The 26196-nt window shown below is 40.0% G+C and overlaps 2 protein-coding genes across 7 annotated transcripts in view; one reads left to right on the top strand and one right to left on the bottom strand.

Annotated features, from left to right (window-relative positions):
• LOC134651124 (nuclear pore complex protein Nup85) overlaps window positions 1-26196 on the top strand; it is a 329105-nt gene that overhangs the window by 276245 nt on the left and 26664 nt on the right. The window lies entirely within an intron of this gene.
• The window catches only part of LOC134651128 (epsin-2), a 33998-nt gene continuing 18243 nt past the window's right edge, over window positions 10442-26196 (bottom strand). For 4 of the 6 annotated variants that reach the window (XM_063506146.1, XM_063506149.1, XM_063506147.1 and 1 more), the window contains 7 exons: window positions 25694-25832; window positions 22802-22900; window positions 21347-21488; window positions 19634-19827; window positions 17358-17466; window positions 16738-16854; window positions 10442-10495 (listed from right to left, as the gene is read on the bottom strand). In XM_063506146.1, coding sequence (XP_063362216.1) covers window positions 16748-16854; window positions 17358-17466; window positions 19634-19827; window positions 21347-21488; window positions 22802-22900; window positions 25694-25832 — 790 coding nt within the window. In that variant the 3' untranslated portion in view covers window positions 10442-10495; window positions 16738-16747. The remainder of the gene's footprint in view (window positions 10496-16737; window positions 16855-17357; window positions 17467-19633; window positions 19828-21346; window positions 21489-22801; window positions 22901-25693; window positions 25833-26196) is intronic. The other 2 variants (XM_063506150.1, XM_063506151.1) reach the window with 1 other exon arrangement.

Here is a 26196-nt window from a genome sequence, read left to right as displayed (position 1 = left end):
CGGAGACAGCGGATCGCCCTGTTTGACGCCTTTCTCTATTTTAAACACAGGACCAGGTGCGTGTAATTTAATGTTGGCTGTACTGTTAGTATAAATTGTACCAACGAGTCCAACGTACGTCGGATCTATACCTTGACTCTGCATGGCGGAAAATATAGCGGAGTGTTTAACGCTGTCAAATGCTTTGCTATAGTCTACAAAAGCAAGGTATAGAGGCACGTTGAACTCGTTGGACTTTTCTATTAATTGATTTAAAGTATGGAGGTGGTCTGTTGTGGAGAAACTAGGACGAAAACCAGCTTGCTCTGGTGGCTGATGTTTATCCAGCAGTGGGGCAATTCTATTTTCTATTATCTTTATGAATAATTTGTAAATATGAGAGATTAAACTGATAGGCCTGTAATTATTTATATCTGATTTATCGCCCTTTTTGTGCAGAAGTACTATATTTGAGTGGCATAATTTAGGAGGGACTTTACCGCTGTATAAAATTGCATTGAAAAAGTTCGTTAAATGTGGTAACAATGTATCTTTTCCTGTTTGAAGTGCTTCGGTTGTGACACCGTCATCCCCAGGGCTCTTCTGATACTTCATGCTCCTGAGGGCGGCAAGGAAATACCAAATTTAATTAGTTCGGTATCGATATTTCTGGGGAAACCCGACTGTTGTGGGATTCATCTAATGAATAAACTACAGCGCACTATCAAGAACATTATCCTTGCGATAATGTGAAGATTTAATAATACCGTACGCTTTTATTTAGTATACGAATTAAAAGCTAGATGGCGCTGTTCCATGTAGTAAAAACGCTGAATCGCGCTCTTAAAATTTTAGGATAATATGTGATGACCCAGAAACTCATATTTTGTGTTTAGTTACCGAATTTCACACTAGATGACGGCACTGTTCTGTCTACCTAGTAAAAATTCTAAATCGTGCTATTAAGATTTTTCTGGGATGATGACACATATTTTTGTTGTTTAGTTATCGAATTACAAGCTAGATGGCGCCGATTTGAATTATAAAAATTATCAATCGCGCTGTCAAAATTTTTAAAGCCCCAGACTCAGACAAATATGTATATGCAGACATTAAATAACTTCATAATCCACTTGTTTTACTTATGATGCACAACAATGGATGGTGTAATTGGTGTGTTAACTATTAAGCCATTGAAAACGGTAGGTGGATGCATGATAATTAATATTGCATTTACACTAGGGCTTGCAATTCGAATATTCGAATATTCGAATTTGTCGAATATTCGACCTGTTTTGATATTCGAATATTCGGCCGCTCAGGTTTCGAATATTCGAATATTTTTTATTACTATTAAAAAATCTATGTCAGCCGCTGTAGTTACAGTTTCTGTGTGTTTTACGGGTATTTAAAGTGAATGAGGAACGGTAGGTACCCAAATACGAAGGAAATAATATTTTTACTGTATTCCTCTCGATAGACTTCGTGAATACAGTGAAACCTAACTCAAAAGAAAACGAAATCAAAAAGTATGATATTTTTACGGTGCGTAAGTTTTAAGTTAAAGGATCATTCTGTTTATTCAGTACAAGCGTACGTTAAGCGAATTTTTGAAGTCTAAACCTTGCCACTTATCGCAATTCTCAAATTTAATCATACCAAACCTGCCCAACTTGGTAATCTAACCATGCACCTTTAGCTGACGAATAATCCACCCAGTACTCAACTAACTTTTTCCCTTAAATATTCCAATATTATATAATTAGCCGACCATTAGGAATAATAACTTGCCAAAACAAATCAAAAGTCAATAAAGATCCAAAATACAATGAAATTAAAGGCCTTTTTACAGGCCTCTGAGTGATTACAAGTTAATTTAAATCGGAAAATAATTACCTACTAAAAAAATATCTTACATACCTAGGTGTTGGGATGGTTAAAGTTATATTATTTCACGCAACGACGCATTTATAATAAGTTTTATCTAGAAATATTAAATACGTCTAATTTTGGCGTTTTACTTGTTTTTATAAATGTGGGCATCTTATAAATAGTAGGATGATAAAATCTAGTCAATTAAGCGGATTTCTCTAAAGGAATTTGGTACAGAACAATTCAATGTCAGCCCCCTCAGGTCCCATGGTTTGACAAAAAACTAAGTAGGAAACAGGTAGTATCACTCCTTAGGCTTCGTTCCGGGCACATTCCATCAAACAAATTCAAGCACCTGATGTGACTTGCTGCAACACCAAACTGCTCTGAGTGTGATAAAATAGAAGACGTCCATCATGTGTTGATGGAGTGTGTCCGCAACGAGGCGCTGAGGAGTGACATGACATTCATCAAAACTACCAAATTAGGGAGTTGCAACGTCGTCCTGGCATCGCCTCTATCGGACGAGGCCAGGATGATGTGCAACCTATACTTAAAAATAATGTAGTGGTGTAAGTAATGCTACACTTCTACATTATTACTTGATCTCACTACAGGGGTGACATAGTCACTGTGTGACAAAACCCCTTTAAAAATTAAGATTAAAAAAAGCTTTTGAATAAATCGATAATATACCGATTTCTCGTTCCTTTTCTTATTTTTTATAATATTCGAATAATTATTCGAATATTCGAATACGTCGTCAGAAAAAGTCGAATATTCGAATATCTGAAAGTTTCGAATATTTGCAAGCCCTAATTTACACACACGAGTAGACGAAGTAAGTACCTATCTACAGCATAAAAAACAGAAAAGACAAAAAAGTTAAACTGATTTCGTAACTGACTATATTTTCAAAATAAATTGAGGTTTATTTTCTTAGATTGCTTATTTGACTTAGTCGTTTTTATAACGAGAGAGTATGCATTGTTATTGCATGTTTTTTTTTCGAGAGTTTGGAGTTTGGGCGAACTACTTGTATAAATGAGAAGATTATGCATTTTTATTGTAGGTAGGTACTTACTTTGTATGATAAATTCTATACCTATAACAACTGGTCTACGCACTCAGAAACTAGACATGATAATGACCACTCTCGTTGAGAATAACATACACGGCTATTTATAAAACTGTATACATTTAAGACATCGACTCTAATCGAGTAATCAGCATAATGGTTTGCAAATATATGTATTATCCAATGAAAAATAAAGGCGATACGATATCATGTAAACATCGAACATACCTATTATAGATAGTGATAGTTTTTTGATTACCTAATAGCCGCTAACAGGCACTTTATTATTTGTTAGTACCTACTAGGTATTTGGCATCAAAGATGTGATGTTGACTGCGCAATAAATAGTACTAGGTATTACATTAATGACTTAAGAGTAAAATGAACCTAGCTGCCGCCATACAATCGAAGTAACGTTCTCATTTTAACACATTCACCGCTGAGCTACGGTAGTAGCGCTACGTCGTCGTAGCCGATAACATGGGTATGTAGCGGAAACGTTGTTGTTTCTTTTTTGTATGTATTTGAAATAAAGTAGATGGCGCATCCGTGCTTGAGAGAATGGGACTGCAGGTGCCACGGGCAAACGTCACAACAGGCGTGCCAGGTGGGTCCCGCGGCGCGGTGCCGGCGCGGCGGCGGCGGCGCCTGTTGATGCAGATGATGTAGATATATTTGCTGATAGTGCTGGTGTATTTTACAGGAAACTGATAAGGTGCATAGATAAATAATATAATGTTATAATGCGTCCCTGATCTCATTGTTATAAGTTTATTTTGTTGTAAGTATAAATATTTTTTAATTTTAATATTTTTATGTACACCACATAAGTGCTTTGGTGTTATACTGTTAATTTATGTGTAAAGTTTAAGTGTCTAAATTCTACTATTAAAGTATGATTAGGAATTTACTGTTTAAATCTCTCGAGTTCCCCGTGAGCATGTTGTAGTTGTACATTATTTTTTGTTAATGAATTAACTAATAAAGGCGTTAGAGTGCGTGTTCAGATATTTTTGAGCAGCTCGGCCGCTCCGATATATCTGATGCCGACTGTACCTACAGGTTGATAATTCGTTCACGTCATTCGTGAAGATTTGGTGAATCGATATATAGGTTACCTTGATAAAATAAAAACCGAATGTAACGCCAATATTATTTTATCTAAAAAGCCTTAGGTAATCTCATAAGTCATAATTTAAGTGCGAACATTTTCCTTATTACTCAGTTACTTAGATACACACCAAAACTTATTATTTTTCGTCACCGAAATTTCTTTTCTATTTCTGTACAACATACAACAACTTATTGTTACTGTTATTTTCAACATATTTACCTAATTGGGATTTTAATTGAATTCAATAGTAGGTACCTACCAAATTGGATCTCAAGCATTCTATTTCCTAATAGGTATACCTATATCAGTATAACCAGTAAGACGAGCTCGATTGCTAGTTAGGGCCCGTATCAATTACCAATCATCTTAACTAGGATGTGTCTAAGATATTGATCTGTCAATTACTCTTAGTACTGATGCGTGGGTTAGCGTTACAGTAATAACATATACTAATCTATGAGCGTGCTCGAGCAAGCACATTAATAGGATAGGGTATATCTGAGAGTTGAAAGGGTGCCTATCCAAGATGACAATCGTTGATAAATAAACGTCCAACGACGAAATAGTCTCGTGACGTAACCTTTCGTAACAACTGGTTGTTGTAGGAGTGGTTTCAGGATTTAGGAGTTTTTTTTTAAGTTAACAGTTACTACTGAAGTTAATTGATGGTAACATTGGTAAACTAGGTACTGGGATATTTTTCCGAGTAGTTACCAGCTACCACTGGTAATAAGTAGTAAAAATAAACCAAACTTGAATCGGAAACGTATTCGATTTTATAGCGTGATTGCGGTGACGGTGATTGTACTAGCGCCTATTCAAAGCGATGCGACTTGTAATAATAGATTTTTATATTTTTTTATTCATAAACACAAACGATACAAAATACATACATCTTAGGAACATAGAAGAAACTGCCACGAGTGCCACGACGTGCCCTCATCTCAGCATGGTGAACCGATAATGAACCGCATTAACGTTCACAATGAGATCTAACGCGTGCAATAAAGCGTAGTTACTTTAGACAAAGTAAACGGCAGCGGAAATTAATGGTGCTGTTATTGACGGAGTTTCATACTTCGATTGTTTATACTGGGAGTGTTAATAGGTTGTTTATATCCTTTGAAGTCAATTAATTAAAACGTATTATATCGTATATTAACGCTTGTAAATTAGTACGTAAGTGTGACATGGAGGTAACTCGAACGTGGTTCGCGGGAGGCCCTCTGTTTACATTTACAATTTTACACATTGATTACTGTTAAGTGCGAGTACATTTGTTACTTGCGATTAGTAGCAAATGTATGAACTCGCACTTAACACTAATCAATATGTAAATGAGACATTAGATGTAGATGACTAGGGTTCACGTAAAACATTGAGGAATAAAACACACCAAATTGAAAAACTTATATATTTTAATTAAATAGTTACATTAATCTTTACAGTTTCTCCCTAGGCTAGTGACGCATCGATGCATTTTATTGGTCAAAAATTAATATATTAAAAAATAATTTATCTACATAATCGGTAAACAATTAAACATAATGATAAATCAATAACCATTTGAACCTGTTCTAAAGTTAATAAGGCGAAAAAAGTCCGTGTTGCCAGCGGAAGCGAGGCCAAGTCAAGCGTGTCAAAAGTCGTGTAAAAATATTGCTTACTGGTGTTGATATTTTGTAAAAATGCGGATGCGATGATACTCTACTGGCAACACAGTCGTACAAACTGTATACAATTTACACGATCAACACTAATAAATGAGGGGGGTAAAATAATTAAATACACAATATAAATTGGAATAATTTGCACGCAACTCAACAAGGAGAGTAGACCTAGCTAAGTATCTTGCGTATATATATTGTCGGATACGGTGTTCCAAATATTTTTGGTTATTATAATCTTCTGAATGACGCATTAGCCTCTGCCAATGTTTAAATGGTAGAGAATGCCGTATCATACAATACAAGATCCTTGAACTGGACGTAGAAGCTTACTCCTGTGGACTTGCCTTGCTTGCCATCTGGTAATTTACGCAATACGTATTGGGAATAAGTATAGTATTCATTTCATTAAAAGATCTACAAAAAACAAAGGCGAAAAATTTCCATTAAACTGTTTCCTGAAAAGTGAAGCTACTTTCTTAAACCAAAACTCACATTAGTTATTAATAAATAAAATACTCACTTTCCCTAGCTTTCAGAGCTCGGCAGTCCTATAGTTCGTTTTTTTTAGCATTAGAAAGAACTTGAAAGAAGGTAAGCGATTTTGACATGTCTTTTAATTGAAAAACACTTTTTAAAAATCAATAACTATTACTTATGAAAGCAGAAGACTATAAAAGATCGTATTAGATTCATAATTGTTACATATTTACCGTAACTTATTTTTAAAATGTGTTTTTCAATTAAAAGACACATCAAGATTGTTTACCTTATTTCTAATGCTAAAAAAAACGAAGTATAGTACTAGTATATCGTACTGTAAACATGTTTTTTGTGATGATATGCGTATTTTTCGATATTTATAGGAAACCCACGGGCAAATCCACAGGATTTGAGATGTTACTGTTCTAACTTAACTATAAATTTAATATTGACATGTTTCGCTGACAATTTCTCGTTTTTCCCGACTGCCATTAAAACTTTACACAACCCCATATGTCCTAAAAACAGGACATTATGATTACTTTATAATAGGAAAATAATCCGTAGAATAAGGGGTATATAAAGAATTGTTTTTTTATTGTACACGGGTACAACCGCGAGCCACCAGGGCCGTTTTTTTATAGCAGTTGCAAAAAATCAAGAAATGTCCTCTACGATACACAATGTGATGGAGTCTAAGGCACGTCAAACAACATGAGACCTTACATCGTACGCCAGCGTGGACGTGTTCGCTCGGCCACCGCAGTACGTAGCAGCTTACACACAGTACACAGCAGGTACAAGTGTCTTAAAGAATTGATGTGTTAAATGGGTTATTATAATACGGACCGGAAATATTAAATGTTATGAATAGGTACACAATAGCTAATGAAATGAACCAATTCTTTTCGCAAGCGGGACCTTAACTAAAGTTCTCAAAGTATTAATCGTCACGTAAAATAATTGAAATTAATTACGAAAAATGCATATTATAAAGTAACCCATAACAAATTAACCGATTAATAGTTATAAATTTATAATTAATTAACTTGAGCAATACAATAGTCAATAAACTGCTGGCGTGTAATACTGAGAAGGTAATGTATACAGGGTGCTTCCTGTAACAGGAGCAATAAATTAAACTGTAGGCTGTACTCCTCAAACTGACCAACATTTGTTCAGCAACTTTTGATAATAACTCATGTTTTGATTTTTATTACACTTTAAAGTTTATTCTAAGACGCAATGTATTGCAAATTTTGTTATGTTTAAAGCGTGACAAGCAACGTCAAACATACTGATGTCAGCGTACATTGAAGGCAATATTTATTTTGTATGAAAAAGAGGAAGTTCATAATTTTTAAAAGTTGCTGAACAAATGTTGGTCAGTTTGAGGAGTACAGCCTTTAGTTTAATTTATTGCTCCTGTTACAGGAAGCACCCTGTATAGGCTAATCTACAATCCTTCGTAAAATCCAGTGGCATAATATCATAATTTTCAACTTCGCCTTAACAGTCTCGTTATTTTACGAATGTTCTATATAAAATACATAATAAAAATGCAGCCTTTACTTATACTCCAGGGTAAAAGGATGGTATTATTAACACAAGTGCATGTATGATAGAGGTTCTTAAACTGCTATGTACTGCAATAGCCCTATTGAACCTTAAGTTAGTTTTTTAATCGATTTCAAAAGGCCGTCCTCACAATCAGTCAATACTAAGAAGTAATTTTAGTCAAAAATTTCCAGATTTACACCTTTTTTCAAGTTTTCTGTCGGCTTATATATGTCGGCATATGTGGCTTTCCATTACAGAAGCGTCCTTATGCTTTGCAATAAGAACGTTTCCATCTGAAATTCCAATATAAATTCAGATAAAAAGGTCCTTATTGCAGATGAAACAATAAAGGACGACCCTTCTCTGTTGGAAAGTCACATATAAGGCTATCTCAGATATTTGCAACGTAATGTGAGGAAGGCCTATGGACCAGGCTAAAGGACTGAAATAAACACCGAGGCGACCTCAAGCCTGTTCTGACCAATTCTTTCCAAATACCAATTTAATCATTATAAAAGTTGATTTTATTTTAGAACTACAATCTATGTTAGGTTTAAAGTTCATTTCAAACGATTCAATAGCCGATTATTCTCGTCACCCGTAAGAATCATCATTCTTTATTGATGATTCATAATTTTAATCAATTTGAAACAAGCTTCAACACAACTTTTTGTTTATTTTAATACGATAAATTTTTCTTTATTGTTTACTCCCAAAATTGTCGTACAGTTAGAACCCTACGTCACAGCTTTATCCAGTCTATATAAAAACTTCATTTCCCTATGTATACCTCATACTGTGTAAGTTGAGCGTTTTCCAAAAAAAATTTACATTTCATTCATGTTTTGGGACACATTTTTTCATGTATGAGGCGTGAATGTACAAATGATTCTGAGTAAAATGAGCCCAAGAAGTCAATATTTTGAAGACATGAATGAGATGTACATTTTTTTTTGGAAAACGCTCATTTATTTACCTTTAAATAGGAATCAACGAAAAATACCATAATTTTTAATTTTATTTACAAAATTCCTGACATCCACCTAGAATAAGATATATTTTGTAGTAAATATAAAACGCATTACGGTAGTTTTTCCTTGGTCTCCATTATTTATCCTACACCACCCCACTGGCTGTATTGACATGTTTCCCACTCACCATGCGCAAATAATAGTAGTTTATGCAACAGTGATATAATAAGGGTTCTTAAAATTCAAGGGTCGAAGTTACAAAACGAGACGTAGTCGAGTTTTGTAAAAAAAGACCTGAGAATTTTAAGAACCAATTATGAGCTGTTGCATACATTACTTTTTCTATGACAGCTGCAGCCAAAAAAAAAAAAAAAAAAAAAAGAAGTTATTATTAAAAAAAAGAGTTATTATTTAAAAAAATTGAGTTATTATTTAAAAAAAAAAAGAGTTATTATTTAAAAAAAAAAGAGTTATTATTGTAAATGAAAACATACCTCTTTCAATCAAGAAGATCGGAACTTGTATCTTTAAAAAAAATAAAGCAGTTGTATTATACTATAGATAAAGCATTCAAATGACATTGCTTTAGATATCACTGTCAGTCATTTAATTGACACATTTAAGTGCTGGAGTAGAAAAAGAATTAAACATAATTGATATACATAATTTAAATAGTGCTAATGACAAGAAATTTATTAGACGAAGAAATACTAGGTAGGCTGAGCATTAACTCTGGTGAACTGCATAGGTTAATGTGTTAATTGATTCAATTACTACTTAAAGTTAACACGGAATAGAACTAATGATGAAATAGTAGTACCTACTTACTGAAAGTTATCGCTACACACCTCTGTTAGCATAGAAATAAGATGTTGCGATTTATTTGGCCACTTTGGCTGACACTATCTATTTGATGCTAACTTTACTGTACCACTAGTCATCATTAGTCAGTTTTGGCGTGTTGTAACTATATTGTCAATATGTATTGACGATATATTTGTGATTTAATTGATTTATTTTGATTATGCCGATCACCAGGGCCCGTGGTCAGAGTATAGTTCTATGTGTCAGAGTCGATACTATATTTAGTAATTGTTCAAGAGTTAAGTGAAGAAATTAGAACTAAAAATCGGCCTACAGACCATGGCTCCGTGTCACAACCCGCCGAGATATATTCAACATTAAAAAGATCTATAAAAAAAATTACTGTCCGGAAAATCTTGTTAAAAACGCTGTCTATTTTTGTGATAATAATTGTGTTGCATTACGTATCACAAATAATGAATACTTGAATAGTAAAAGTCGCTATAGGAAGTAATAACCAAGCTTCGCTTAGTCAAACTGTTGAATTAGCCACTTTTTAAATAATGCTTAGATATCAGAAATAATTAGTGCTTTAAATTTGACAGCCGATGTAGGTAGCTGTTAGGCGCTAACGCGTATAAATTACGCGGAGACTGGCTGACAAAAGTTTACAATCCAGTTACCACAAAGGCGCCGTACAGACTTAGTACTTCAGCTGACAAACTCAGGGCACGATATTTTCCTTAAGTATTTTTTAAGTAGTTTTCTACAATAAATAACTCATTACCGAAACGAAACCGGGAGCCGGTAGCATCCATGCGTGTGGTGCGGGCCGAAAGTTCAGGTTGGACGTATGTTTGCGTGTGGCATATCTCGATGGCGGCCAGTCGCGCAAGCGTGACGTCATCCACGAGGTAGCGGTGCGCATGAGTTGCGTCATAGCGCGGGCGCGTTCATTGCTACCGACCTGAAAATGAAATGATTTTTCTCAAAAATGGACGGCAAAGACGACGTTGCCGGTTAAAAAATAGGTCGCGAAGTGCGTAGTTTATGGTCATTCAAAAATTAAAAAGTTAAAAACATTGCAGTCTCGATTTCGGGACTGCAATGTTGCATACAAATTCCATTATTTAACGAGTTCCAAACTTTTTAAAACTTTAAATGACCATATCAAATGAAGGCATAGGTCCATTAAACAGCCAAACAGATGATCAGCACTTATTATTATAATGTTGGTACCGCGACTATTTAGGTAACTCAAATAGGTTGGCGTATTTTCAACAGAAAAATACACTTCTTTCTTTTTTTTTAAAAAGGCGGCAAGCAAATCTTTTTAATGGTTTTACTTTTTTCTGTGAAAATTAGAACGTTGCTTCTGTAAAATATAAAAATTTTACCTTCCAATAAAATTATTATTATGTTTCCTTCCAATAAAATTATTATTATGTTTCCTTCCACGTCTGAGATCTTCATTGAGAGCGTAACGCCTCCGGTGACCGATAGATGCCGCTAGCGTCTATGTAGTCGCTCCGCCGCCTCGCCGTGACGTAGTTCCGCTTCCCTTTCCTGCAAACAGACGCCCGCCCCCCGCCACTCGCCGCCGCTATGTCATTGTTGAGGAGAAGTACCGTCGGTATAAAAGTAGCCTAGTAGCCTGCCAGGAAGGCATTACTCAGATCTCAGACGTGGAAGGAAACATAATAATAATTTTATTGGAAGGTAAAATTTTTATATTATGTGTTCCGTTCCACGTCTGAGATCTTCATTGAGACCTGTTTATTATCTCCTGGTGGCGAGTCAGCGGGCGCGCAAGCGTTAGGGCTACACCTACTGTCATATAACTCAGAGAAAGAATAAATATATACGCCTTATTGCAACCCATGAAATCACAATAACTCGTTATAATGATGCATTACAGGAAATTGAGAATTTAAACTGTAATCCCAGGTTCGAATCTGACGTTAAACTGGTTTGAGAGATTTCTCATTCGAAATCGCATCCGATCCGCAGAATCTCGGCGATAGGATCGTCTAAAGAAAGTCATGTTCCCAATTAACTTAAGCCAAAATATCGCTAAGTAATTGGATAGTTTTCCAGCTAATTTAGTGATTAAGTACATCATGGATCGAAAGCAATCGTAGGCGAGGCCGGATTGGATGAGACTACTGTGTCTGAAGGAAATAAGCGCAGTGTCCCCTAACATTTTGTGTAATTCTCACAAGTTGACGTACCCAGACTACCTACTGGGTCTATACTTTATTCCGAAGCTTCTAAGAGAGTCCAGTCGGTGAGACACGTTATCTGGTTTAGAACCGAATTTCGGACACAAAATAATAGCGTCAAAGTTATCTGTGTAATTGCCTGGGCTACAGTGTAGAAGGGTAAGGTCATTGACCCTGCGGCCTGATGCTAACAGTAAAGGTGCGGCAGCTCTTCTATATAGGTACGTTGTAGGATTATTCAAGTTAGGGCAAGTAATTTGAATAAGATTTCTCGCGTCCCAAGCTGGTGGTTTGGGAGGCGCTGGTCTCGCTATTAATGACGATGGAAGAAGACATAGTGTCCGATAGTGGTTCACATACAGCACTTGTTACAGGCTTCTGAACAAGTATCATTCTGAAAACTAACATGGAGAATAGAAATAGATGTCTGAGATAGCTCGCTACTTCACTGGGTATTAGAGGTACCTGGCAGTCGATCTCATTTTTGATGCACCATGAAGATCATTTCTACATTGTGGGCGTACAGCGACCTCGACAAGGGGACGATCTAGGGAGTGCTCCCCGGTACTGGTTTTCTAGACAACCAGTACCGGAACCGGAAATACCCGGTTATCGCCGGCTCGGTGTTGGAGCGTCCTATCTGACAGGAGCTACGCCTCGATTCTTAAGGTCGTTGACTTGTAAGGGATGGTGGTCTGACGTTGTGTTCACTAGGACCGCCAGTAAATTGCAAGCTTACCACAGCCGCGAGAAAGCTCTCCTCATCACGCCGTCACAGTAAACAGACTAGCCTGGGAGGTGGAGATATCCATGCCAAGTCGTATCACCGGCAGCTGCCAAACGCGTCGTGGTAGCACTTCAAAGAGTCGGTTAAGACATACCGTGGTACAGTGCGAGGGCTCTCGAAAGCGGAGAGGCCGACCAACAAGGTGTGCCTATCAGGCGAAGATAGTCTCGGCGGCTTCTGGGCGCAGCTGCCACTCGGGGGACGCAGTGACTTTTTGATAAACCGTCGCCTTTGGGGTTTATACCGACCTGGTAAGAAGCAAGGAACCAGCGCGAACTATAGACGATCTGCTGGCATCAGCAGTTTTTTTCGACAACCGTAGTAACGGTTGTATGTTTGTAGTACACTCCTGTCGTCAGCGCTGCAGGTGCGGCCCGTTAACGATTACTCTCCACTTGAAGGGCCTCACTTCGTACATTGTCTACCATTATTAACGGACTACAGGTATAAGGTGAGGACTACGAAGGTGCAATCTCCATAAACTAACGTTTGCGAATTTGAGACTGAACAGGAGGCATCGAGTATAGTTTCTGTGAGAAACTCGGCAGCAAGGCAGGTCTGTATGTTGAGAAAACGAAAAACCTTCAGTCAAACTTGTATAGGAGCATGGTAGCATGCTTTTAAGGAAATCGCACTGATGAAATCAAGTCTAAAATCGATTTTGGCGCTTTGCTTAACAAAACTGTTTCGATAAAGTCGAAGACAAACAGATGGAAACTGCTGGAGTCCTCCTGGCCCCTTTCTCTTGGCACCGGAAACACAAGCTCGTTCAGGCGCAGCGGGTTTATTTGTCCCATTTTGTTTATTAGGGGCTTGGCGAACGAGTTCGTCTTTGTAAGACGGAACTTAAACTGGAGAGCGCGGGCAAGCAGAGAGATAATTATGTGAACACTGCAAACCTTTTCAATGCCTTCAACCTCGGTTTTGAGCGGAGCACACGGGACCTTGTCTGCCGTCGCCTTGGCGACGGAGGAATCCTTAACCGAAAGCAAGAGTTTAGCGGTCTGCTCGTGCTGTTGCACCATAGCTATAAGCGCCTGCGTACCTCAATGGGGCCATGTGGACAGGGAAAACTGGTACCGTGGCACACGTGGCGCCGGACGGCAGCGGCGTGGCGCCCGGCCGGCGTCGGCTTGGCGGGCTGCATCGACACGGCCGCTGGCAATATCATTGGGAACGGCAACAGGTAAGTTTTTTTACGAACAGAACATGGGTGCCATTGCAAAGGACGACAGCGTCGTACTTGCAGCATCGACGTAATTGCCGGCGCTATCATGGCAACCGCCGCCGCTCGGAAGGTGCCGGTGCGTGAGGTGGGCGGCGCCATCGTGGCGGCAGCCACCGCCAGCTCGGGAGGCGCCGGCGCGTGACGCGAGAGGCGCCATCGTGGCGGCAGCCATCGCCAGCTCGAGAGGCGCCGACGCGTGAGGCGGGTGCCGCCATCGTGGCGGCCCGCCACTGTTTCGCTGGTGCGTGAGGCGCCATGGTGGCGGCCAGCTCAAGAGGCGCCGATGCGTGAGGTGGGCGGCGCCAATCGTGGCTACAGCCACCGCCAGCTCGGGAGGCGCCGGTGCGTGACGCGCCATCGCGCCGATGCGCGTGATGGACGTTGCCGGCTCAGGAGGCGCCGATGCGCGTGGCGGGCAGCGCCACTGTAGCGTCTTTCGCCGGCACAGGGGGGGAGGCGTGCGCGTGGCGACTGGCGCCACCATGATGGCGTAGTTGCACGCAACATCACGGCGACACTGTTGCCCGACGCCTTGATAGACGGCAACCGGCGCGGCGAACGGCCCCGCCGCTGTACTCGTAGTGTTTCCACAGAGTGGCTTCCACGTAACTTACCTTCCTTCCACTTTGAGCAGTCGAGATGCAGTAGCGTGCTCCCCGTGGTCCGGTCCGCCTTCACCTCGGCGCCAGGACGGGACCGAGAGGTTCGCGATCCACCCGCGCCGCGACCGTAGCAACAGGAGCGGGCGTGTGACGTCTCTCGGAGTCCCGCGGACCGGAAGCGCCTGCGCCGCGACACTTCGGGCGCCGGCCCGCAGCGTCGCGGCGTCTCGGAGTCACCTCGGACGACAAGAGAAAGTCGACGGCGCCGACGCGGCGAACGACACGAACTGTCGCGTCGGAAACTAACAACACGAGGTAATACTCCCGGGCTCCGAGCACGAGCACCGACCTCGGCCGACACCTGCGGTAATCGGACGAGAACCGGGGCTTTAGCGTCCAAGTAGGCATTCACAATGCGCTTCCGAACGCCAAATACAGCTAGAATATCATTAAACTGCCTTACCAGATGGTTTGAGACAATCCAAACCTATCCTATTGCAGCGCGGCCCTGGCACCCCACCGCGCCGGGCCGGCACCGCTCCCCGCGGCAGGCACGATGACGCACGTTCCTCTCCGATACGGAGCGACTTACGTTACCACGCGTTATAACAAACGACACTTGAAAAACACTTGTTGACGCACTTCCTACTTCACTCTCGAAAATGCGAGTTAACGGTAATAATTTTAGCAGCATGGCATGTAAAAGATAATTTAGCAAGAAAAAAGTGGGTAGAATCGAAAAGCACCGTTGGAAGATCGATCCCGAGACCGCCAAAAGACTAGTAGTGGCGATCTCTGGCTATATCTCGCTATTTAATCGAACAAACTTTGGATCGGAAATTTTTAAAGCACCATGCTGCAAAAATATTCGCAAAAAAAATTTGCGGACCATCGGTCAGGACGGTCGACGAAACAATGACATAGCGGCGGCGAGTGGCGGGGGGCGGGCGTCTGTTTGCAGGAAAGGGAAGCGGAACTACGTCACGGCGAGGCGGCGGAGCGACTACATAGACGCTAGCGGCATCTATCGGTCACCGGAGGCGTTACGCTCTCAATGAAGATCTCAGACGTGGAACGGAACACATAATATTTGTATTTCTTGCACCATTTTTGAGAAAAGCACTATATATGACTCGGCTGGAAGGCTACTTGCTGGCTTCGGATTCAATTAAACGGACTCCCAAGGTCGTCCGTTTAAAACGAATCCTCAGCCAGCAAGTAGCTACTTCCGAACCTCGACAATAATGTACTATTGAATTAACGCACTGTCGAAGAATATTGGCATTCTGATCATATTACTATAGCGCTCTAATGTTGTAGGATCCCTCCTCCAATTGAGGGGGGATTTAAATCTTCTCGGGGCAGAGGTGTAGGGTTGGAGCCGGTCTACCTAGCTTTATTTGACGTTCATAAGCGAATTGTAACTATGCCTACTTGATTAAACTATCTTTTATCTTTATCTTTATACGTATATTTGTACAATCGATCCATAAGTTGGTTAAGTTTTTATTAGAAATAAGATAGACATCCGTCCTAAGTGACCAACTATGAGATTGATCGTTATTTGTTTGTGATGATACTGATGATGTTTAATATCTCTCATTTCAATATTGCAAATTATATTGTTTATTGTAATCTGACAGATATTTCTAACGTGACATCGTTTTAAAAAAAGACCCCCACCCAAGGCTTTACGACAAAATGCTGAATAAAATCCAGTTGCTGTCATCTTTTAGGGAAATCAAATTAAAAATCATATTAATATGTAACATGTCAGCTAAAAACGACCGCAAATAGATAGACTAGACTGTGGCAATACTAGCATGCAGTATTGTGCGTATAGTCACAAAATAGATACAGTACAGAAGTCAATCACATGTATGTACTTCACTTTTCATACCTACGCTCGGCGGTCGCTCTAGGGTTGTCAACTATGATTTATGCACAAAAAACTATCGTAGTAACGTGATAGTGGCACTCGTATCTAATAGTGGCCGGGGCGGGGTGCATAGGTACCTACCTACCTAACTGTTCTGTTTAACGTTAAAACGAACCATCGAAATACAAGCAGATACTTACTTACCTCTCTGAAACCACTGGTAGCTTAAAAAACGACAATTCATCGTTTTATGTTGAATTCAAACAACCGTCCACTGAACAGTTATTATAATAACTTTTTTTTGTTTCTCCATTATTGCACAAAAAAGTTCACAGACGCGTGTCTCAAGCGGATGGCACTCGCGCTCGCACTGGTCCCAACCGGTCCGAGATATCGTGTCCGTGAGCAGTGTCTATGTGTGCGTTGCTCGAGCGCACTTTGTATGTAGGTTGATTTCTGTACTGTATCTATTTTGTGGTATAGTGGTGTACCTGTGCGCGGCTAGGAGAGGAAGGGGTTGGGCGTGTGCCTGTTGTTGGGCGGCGACCACGGCGACTGCGAGCGCGGCGCCGGCGCCGGCGCAGGCGCCGCCCAAGGGTCCATCGCCGCTGCAAGTAACCAGATATATTATATTATCTTTGATCAACACACGAGCCTGATACTGAGCTATTAGAAAACGGTCATTTTCAAAAACATATTTGCTATTTAATTTATTTTATTATTATGAGCCCATATTGTCCCACTGCTGGGCAAAGGCCTCCCTCTTATTCTTCCACGTATCCCTGTCCTCGGAAGTCTCCCACCAGTCTCCGTCAAAGAAGTCAAGCTCGTCCCGCCATCTCCGACGAGGTCTACCGTGACGCCTTACAATTTGTGGGACCCAACGGGTGGCTGTTTTGGCCCACAGGCCATCCGGCATACGGCAGACGTGTCCCGTCCAGTCCCATTTGAGCTCGGCGGCAGTTTCAGCTACATCGGTTATTCTAGTTTTGGAACGTAGTATTGTATTTTTAATGCGATCGATTAATAGATCGATTGCTATTTAATTACCACCAAAAAACCTAATTAGACGCAACTGCAGATATATTTTTCTGAGAATCTGGTGCATTACCTGCAGCCGGGAGCGGCGGGTAGCCGGGGAAGGCGGGCGCCGCCGCCGGGAACGACATCCCGCTGAGGCCCATCTGTTGCTGCTTCAGCTCGTTTATGGACAGCTTAGCCTGAAAATATATCCATTTTACGATTATGATAATGTGCCACAAAAGTTGTACAGGGTGGCCAAATAAGAGGTACACTTTATTTTTGAAATTTTATTATATAAAACATAAAAAATATTAAGTATTCCTTGTTAAATATAATATGTAGGGTCAGCAATTACACATGGAAAATAATGTCAGACAAATGTCCACCTCTAGCAGCATGGCAGATGCGAACCCTTTTCATCGCGTTTTTCATCACTTTTTCACACATTTCTGGCGTTATCTCAGCGACAGTGTTTCGAATATTTTGTTTTAATTGCTGAAGGTTCGTTGGCATATTAGCATAGACACGTCCCTTTAGATAGCCCCACAGAAAAAAGTCAGGAGCTGTTAAATCAGGCGATCTTGGGGGCCAGTCAATGTCACCGTTTCTCGAAATTAATCGACCGGGAAACGTTATTTTTAATACACGATTGGGTTGAGTAAAACGTTTCAATGACTGGGATAACACGTTGTTCCGTCGTAAAACGCTCCATAATAAATTTGCCCTATCTACACAAACTAATTTTCATGCAATAACTGTCTTATTTACCGCCAAAATAAAATGGCGGCAATAAAAAGTTGTATACCTCTAAGTTGGCCACCCTGTATAAGTTCAATTTATATTTGGTCACTCTCACAGTACCATGTTTACATACACACAAGGGCACCGATTTTAGCGTGATACATTTAACTTTTAAGATGATGACCTAGTGCGGATAAGTCGGCAGCAATTTTTCTAATGACAGTGTCTGTCTTTTCCAATCCCCGAAAGCGACGGTAATTATATCAAGCGAATAACACGAATCCATCATACGCCTGCAGATTTCAAGAATCATTGATCGGGATGTGAGATAAAGATTGAACCATGGAATACGAAAGGTTGTCTGGAAGAGATCGCTCTTTAGCGATAAGGCCGCCTGTTGTTTACCTCTGTCTTCATGTATTATTTGTGTTTCCATGTACATTTATTGTTATTATGAGGTTGTGCAATAAAGAGGATTTGTATTGTATTTTATTGGAATCAGGGTTGACTATATCTATATTAACTCACATTTATAGATGGGTCTATCGCGAAATGTGTTTAATTACCTTTATTTGGCGACGTTTCGACACAGGTTTCACTGGTCGTGGCCGCGGCTAACTGATTTCCCAGCAAAATGTCAAAACAGAGATTTATGCAACTACCCGACGAAAAGTGTATTGAAAAGACTGTATCTGTTTGCCTGTCACGGGTATTTTTAGGGTGATTATATTAACCTATTAGTGGTATGTGGTATGTTTCCGGTGGCTTTCTCCAGTGTCACAACCAGAGATCGGACAAATTTGCGACATTACTCGCAATAATGTGGACATGACTCCAAAATTGATTAAATAATTAATCATTTAATTAATTTCTTACCTGAGGTTTAATTTTGATTCCTAATCAATAAATAGCACTTAAATATATTTTTGATATAAAAAAATAAGTACCTACAGAAAATTTGGAAAACATACTAATTATTTTTTAAATAAATTTACATTATAAGAACTCTTTCTGTTATTTATTGATTAGGAATCAAAATTAAACCTCAGGTAAGAAATTAATTAAATGATTAATTATTTAATCAATTTTGGAGTCCACATTATTGCGAGCAATGTCGCAAATTTGTCCGATCTCTGGTCACAACTACAAACGTTTATTTGTATATACTGGATCAACCAAATCTTGTCAGTAGTAAATCGCGGGTTAGCAACACTGTGTTCGTATAATTCCAAAATCGCGTGTCATCTGTGTGTTATCTGTGGAATGTGGATCGTGAATGACAGCCATCATCTTATTGCTTACATTCTGAATCGTTTCTATTTCAAGAGAAATTTCTGCTGTCACCATTAAATACTAAGATTATGCATGACCTCAAGTAAAGCTAAGGTGCCTACAATGTACAATCATGCTCGTTGACGGTAAACATTACTAAAATTTGAGGTTATGATAATTCACTCGAACTGACGTATGAAGTGCGGAAAAATAAACACGTTTTGGTTCGATGTACATTGCTGCTTTTCTTAGCGCAATTCTGCTCTTTGAGTGTTACATGGTGTTACCCTAATTTAATTTGTAGTACATTGCTACTGACAAGATTTGCTTGACGCACTATAGTAATATTACCGGCTGCGGCGGCAGGAACATCTGTCTCGCGGGCTCGGCCGCGAAGGGGTTAGGCGCGGGGGGTTCGGCGCTGACGGGCTGCAGTAGTCTCTCCAAGTTGACGAGCGACGAGTTCTCGCCGAGGAACGCAGACGGACTCTTTTTTATGGCGCCTGTGCTGGGTGATGAATTCGCCGCGGGCGCTAGGTTGTCACCTAGAACAGCACGACGCAATAGATTAGATTAGACCATTCGAACACCTTTTAACCGCCGTAGACTGATATACAGGGTGGCCAAAAAGTCGTGGATCAAACGAAACAGGGAGATAAAGGAGGTAATTTCCAACAAAAAAATTTTCTACAGCATGGCCATAACTTCATTGCACGAAAAGTTATGATTTATTTTTATGATACTACCGAGTTTTTTTTTACAATTTACACAATAAAAAAATAAATTGATTAAAAGCAATAAAACAAAAGATGTTGAATTGTGACTAGATAATGTATCAATACTACAAAAATTGTATTCATTGAAGAAAAAACAAAAATTCATAACTTTTCGTGCAATGAAGTTATGGCCATGCTGTAGAAAGATTTTTTGTTGGAAATTACCTCCTTTATCTCCCTGTTTCGTTTGATCTCCAATTTTTTGGCCACCCTGTATAAGACATACGAAATCGGGCTCATTTCGCCGCGGTCTGATAAATAAGACAAAACTTCGTGTAACTTCGTACCGCCGGCGACACGAGCACGCTCGATGAAACATTCTATGGCGGTTAAAAGGTTAACAGAAAAATTAAGGAGCACGAATACCGTGCCGACTGCTTGTAAATACCACAGACATGTTATGCCTAACGTATTCATTTTTGCGATGATCAATTTGTTTTACCTACTTTCTGTCAGGACCGTTTACAGTAGCGAGACAGTTTTGCATCATCTTGTAAATAAAACTGCCGCTTTAAGTGCGCACAATCAACAAACTGATCAATGTGAAACAAAACTGCGGTTGTCGTCCTATCAAAAACTGTGAAAGTTTGTTATAGCCGGTTTAAACTCTCGGCTCGCGGCTCGGCTCGCGGCGCGTCTCGTGGCTCGCCTCGAGCGCGTAAGCCTATCGAGCTAATGATTACACTCTCGCCTCGTGGCTCGGCTTGTGGCTCGTCCCGTGGCTCGTAAGCTCGTCGAGCTAATATATTTTAAACACTAACAGCACGGCATAAGGTTTATAACCGAATGACAATCCGAACGCGAGTGTGAACGCAAGCGCGCGTCTCGCGCGAGCCCCTTTGGCTCGTGCCCAAAAAACCGCTCCTCCACGCGAGCCGAGCCGCGAGACGAGCCACGAGCCCACCGCTTACACTCGCGTCTCGTGGCGCGGCTCGCGGCTCGTCTCGTGGCTCGCGCGAGAGTCTAAACCGCTTTTTAGAAATACGACGACGATCGGCCCTAATGTTGTTCCTTTTAAGTCCTGTACTATTCCTAGCTTGGAATTTTGCGTCGCCGAGTTTAATTATACGTAGTACTCCATACATCAGTTTTGGTACCAAAAAGACTATTATTTTCATAGTCGACATCTAGCATCAAGTAGCGGAATTATCAGTAGTACTGCTACTTGACAATAGATGTAGCACCGACCGGAAAGTCTTATGTTGTTCAGCATTAATTAGACTTTCCGGTGAAAACTGATGTAGGTATGGAGTGAGTAAACTATGTATTTTATTTCCTATTGTCATACCTAGCGCGGTGAGGTCGAACGGGTCGTCGTGGTTGTTGGCGGTGCGCGGCCGCTGCGACAGCGCGTCGAACTGCTCCAGCTCGGACGAAGGCGACGACAGCACGGACGGCGGCGACTTGCTCTGGAAAGTCGTCGTAAGCTCCTTGAGAGGAATGGTCAGTGTTAGATGTGAGTCAGTTCTGATGTTACCTGTACCTATTACTATCTTTCGTAAAGCACTGTCACCGTAAACTATAAACAGCTACTTTGCTATTCCAAATCTAGCTGCAGCAGTATATAAAGGTTGACTTAGGAAAATCTAATCTTATGCCATAGAGCTTAAGTTTGTGAGCAGAGAGACGAAAGATGAAACTAAACGTCATTGTTACTATCGAAAATTAGTTATCATCTTTCGCTGCAGCGTTGTTGAACGTGATTATTTTATAGCAAGCATTTGATTAAGCATTCAAAATGATTAACCGGCATGTCGTAAGCGAACGCATATGTCCGTCTGGCGGCGATAAATGAGTACAGACAGCAGCAGAAGTTGCTAAGCGGGCGAGATGTTCAAAATTACCTTGACGCGCTCCTAATCTCTTAACAATAAAGTCGTGTCAAGATCATTTTGAACACCTGGCCCGCTTAGCAACTTCTCCTGCTGACTGTACAGTCGACTACAAAGAGAACATGATTCATGTGAACATCCACTTTTGCACCTTACTGCCTTGTAATAAGGTGAATAAGTGGATACATCTCTTTGTAGTCGACCCTACCATCTTCCAATAGGGATGTTGTCAATTTTTTGGAACTGGTTTCATTTTGTAGATAGACACGTAATAATTACAGAAAAAAATATTAAAAAAATATATTCATTAATTTTGAATAAAAAAACATGTATATATAATAAGTATCGTGTTTAAATTTCGCGCCTAAACGCTCCAAACTGTCACGTGACCTTGATGACGTAACGGCGTTTTAAACAAACTGCTGGCAGTCATTTTTTTAAATTCTTTATATGGCAACTGACAATTTTTTTTAAAGCGTTAACACACTACCGCATCGGACAGCGCCCTTCTTTCCCGCTCTAACTTATAGCTGCGTCCTTAACGCACCACCTTACACACTATCGATTCGTGCGCCGCACCGCACCAAGATCGCGTTTCGGTTCGGTACGATAATCTGTAGACACTTAGGCAGGTTTTATAACTTGTCTTTGGTGATTCCACTGTGATTACGTCACGCGCTCCGATTGGCGTTTGCAGTCACGTGATACTGGGCATTATTTTAAATACTTTTGATTATTTTTAATTAATTTATTACGCATATTTACACTTGCAAAATGTGATTTTCCGCGTTCTAATATTCCCTGCTATGGTAAAAACATAACATGTTATATATTCGCGATTCATGTGAACATCCCTATTGTTACTCGCCGCCGATCTCAAATCTGCCTCAATCAGCTGAAAGAGTGTGTACCTGCGCCACGGGCGCCCAGGGGTCCGCGGGTCCCGGCGCGGGCGCCCAGGGGTCGCGCGCCGGGCTACCCACGCCCGACCACGCATCCGGCATCGTGTCCTGCGATAACATACTACATTCACCAAAACTCATATTTGACTATGTGGCCGGCAACTATAGGCGACTAGCTTTAGAAAGTAATACGAGTGGGACGCCTTTTTGACACCCACATGTTACCATAGAAATGTGACGTATTTAGCTATTTTAGCTTAACTACTACTCAGTGTCAATGACCACGTGTATTAGTACATTATTGTCGAGGTTCGGAAGTAGCTACTTGCAGGCTGAGGATTCGTTTTAAACGGACGACCTTGGGAGTCCGTTTAATTGAATCCGAAGCCAGCAAGTAGCCTTCCAGCCGAGTCATATATAGTGTTTTTCTCAAAAATGGTACAAGAAATAGAAATATTTTATAGAAGCAACGTTCTAATTTTCACAGAAAAAAGTAAAACCATTAAAAAGATTTGCTTGCCGCCTTAAAAAAAAAAGAAGTGTATTTTTCTACTGAAAATACGCTAACGTATTTAGACACCATATTAAGTCAGTGGAGACACCTAAATAGTCGCGGTACCAACACTACCAACATTACAATACAATAATAAGTGCTGATCATCTGTTTGGCTGTGCCTGGACCTATGCCTTCATTTGATATGGCCATTTAAAGTTTTAAAAAGTTTGGAACTCGTTAAATAATGGAATTTGTATGCAACATTGCAGTCCCAAAATGGAGCACGCACCTACGCAACTACGCACTTCGCGACCTATTTTTTAACCGGCAACGTCGACTTTGCCGTCCATTTTTGAGAAAAATTCTTATTTGACTATGTGGCCGGCAAGTATAGGCGACTAGCTTTTTAGAAAAAAATACGAGTGGGACGCTTTTTTGACACCCTCATGTCAGAAATGTGACGTATTTAGCTTAACTACTACTCAGTGTCAATGCACACGTGTATAGAATATTTAAACCCGTACAGGGAAGGACGAACTACTAATAAACACACTTAACTAATTTTATAAACACAGATAACATGGAATTTTGACACTAGCTATAAATGCTGTAGTTTCTATCTCTCCCACACACGGTACGAATCACAATTAATTGTCACAGTTAACACAATAGATCATTCAATATATGGATGGAACCCCATAAAAATTGCAATCCAAATCCGAATTATACGGAAGATCCGTAAAACATCTGGATTTTATATTCTTCATCCTTTACGCGTTTATGTAACGTTACTAACTAGTGGCTCTGTGAGCTGTAGACCTCGCGAGCATAGCTTATTGGGACCGTGCACGATGACAGCGCCACACAGCGGTTTGATCAATCAACAATACAAAGATTTTAATTTATTTAAAAAAATACGAAGTTTAAGTGAAAAAAAAAATACAAAAAGTTATGTCTTACTGGGGATCGAACCCAGACTTTCTGTGTGCAAACAAAAGAAGCGATTGTTTACAAAATGCGCCATGATAGTTCTTAGCAAAGCTGACGAAATTCGGCTACTCATTCTCGAGTACAAACTAAATATCTAAATACCGCCTAAACCAGCAATACAATTTTTCTGCATTTTTTGCCATTTACTATGTAAATATGTCTCAAAAAGAAAATACTCTTATGATATCGATACGACTATTTGTTTAAGCGCAAGGTATCACAACTCTTTTTGAAAATTTCCAAAAACGGGATCAACAAAAAAAAAATTTACTCATAGAATCTGGTCACAAAATTTCACAAGAATCGGTTGAGAATTGTAACCTGTAGAGGAGAACATCCGGACATACAAAAGCAAAATGCCCGAGTCAAACGTAGACCTTCGCTACGCTTCGGTCATTGATCGTGCCACAATCAATGTAAGAAAATGCGCCGTACACCTCAATTAATAAAATCAGTGTCACTGCCAGTGATCTACAAAAACGTAACATGGATAGGGATGAGCGAAATACTTTTAAACAGAACAGGTATTTTATGATTAGGAGTTATTGTTGTTACCATACCTATACGAAAATTTTAACCGTGATGTAACATTAAATCGTCTAGCAAACTAACTTGTAGCGCAAACGATACTCCGCTCCTTACCATAGCATCAGAAAATATGCCGAAATCCGAGTCCTCTGGCTGATACTATGGGAGCAAAAAAATATTACTCCATGTTTGTAGTTTGCCTAAATTAATGTGATTAAGTACACTATATTTTCCCAAGTTTTTTGCCTTAGTAACTAGGTACTTTGTTACTGTTCGTTATTAGCATTCCCATAACTTCTATTTGCCAAAATAATATTCAAACAGTATTACTTCAGAACAAAATGTTCTATAGACGCCTACTTGTTACATTTTTAATTCAAATCTAGCAAACTAGATTAAGTGTATAAGTACAATACTCCACTCCTTACCATAGTATCGGAAAATATGCCGAAATCCAAGTCCTCGGGCTAATAATAAGGGAGCAGAAAAAATATTACTTGATTTTTCTAGATTGCCTATTTTTCAACGAGTATTAGTTGCATTTTTAAAGATTTAAACATTTTAAACTCCAGAACTTGGTGGATACTGAATTGAGAACACAAGTGCGCCCGCGCTTGTGTTGTAAACGCATCACATTTAATTTTGCTATGAATTCATTTTTAAACCCTCGTAAAATCCGTTCAATAGTTTTTGAGTTTATCGCGAACATACAGACAGACAGACGCGGCGGGGGACTTTGTTTTAGTGTAGTGAAGAGATCTTACTTATTATTGCATATTGCATGAAATCACGTGTGCGAGATCGCGTCCGTTGGACTTACAAGGAAACTTTTCTGTCAACCCGATATCGATAATGCAAAAAATGAAGTAAATAAAATAAAAGCCGACCTGTTTCTGTTGTGGCGAGGCGATGCCCCACGGGTCCGCGGCCGCGGACGGCGCGGGCGGCGACCCTAGGTTCACATCCAACAAGTCCAGTAAGTGGGATTGCTGGGCTGCCTCCGGCTTTTTCTCCGCTCCTGGTGTCCTGGAATACAAGATATAGCTGGTCAACCAAATCTTGTCAGTAGAAAAAGGCGCGAAATTCAAATTTTCTATGAGACGATATCCCTTCGCGCCTACATTTTTCAAATTTGCCGCCTTTTTCTACTGACAAGATCTGGTTGACCAAGTATACATGAGGATCCGTAGATGAGGTGAGTAATAGGGATGATGACATGTTGAATTTTATAACAAAATCTAGTAAAATAGATAGCAAACAAGCAATTTATCACAATAATCTGGATATTAAAATAAAATATGGATATGTTACAAAAATACAGGACCTGAAAGTTACAAAATTTAAGTTTTTTTTTAACTTCCAAAAACGATAAAAGTAAGGGTACCATTTG

This window comes from Cydia amplana, chromosome 9 (assembly GCF_948474715.1).
Source record: "Cydia amplana chromosome 9, ilCydAmpl1.1, whole genome shotgun sequence".
Classification (NCBI taxonomy): Eukaryota; Metazoa; Arthropoda; class Insecta; order Lepidoptera; family Tortricidae; genus Cydia; species Cydia amplana.
Note: the sequence above shows the minus strand (reverse complement) of the source record. Positions and strands in the feature narration are given on the sequence as shown.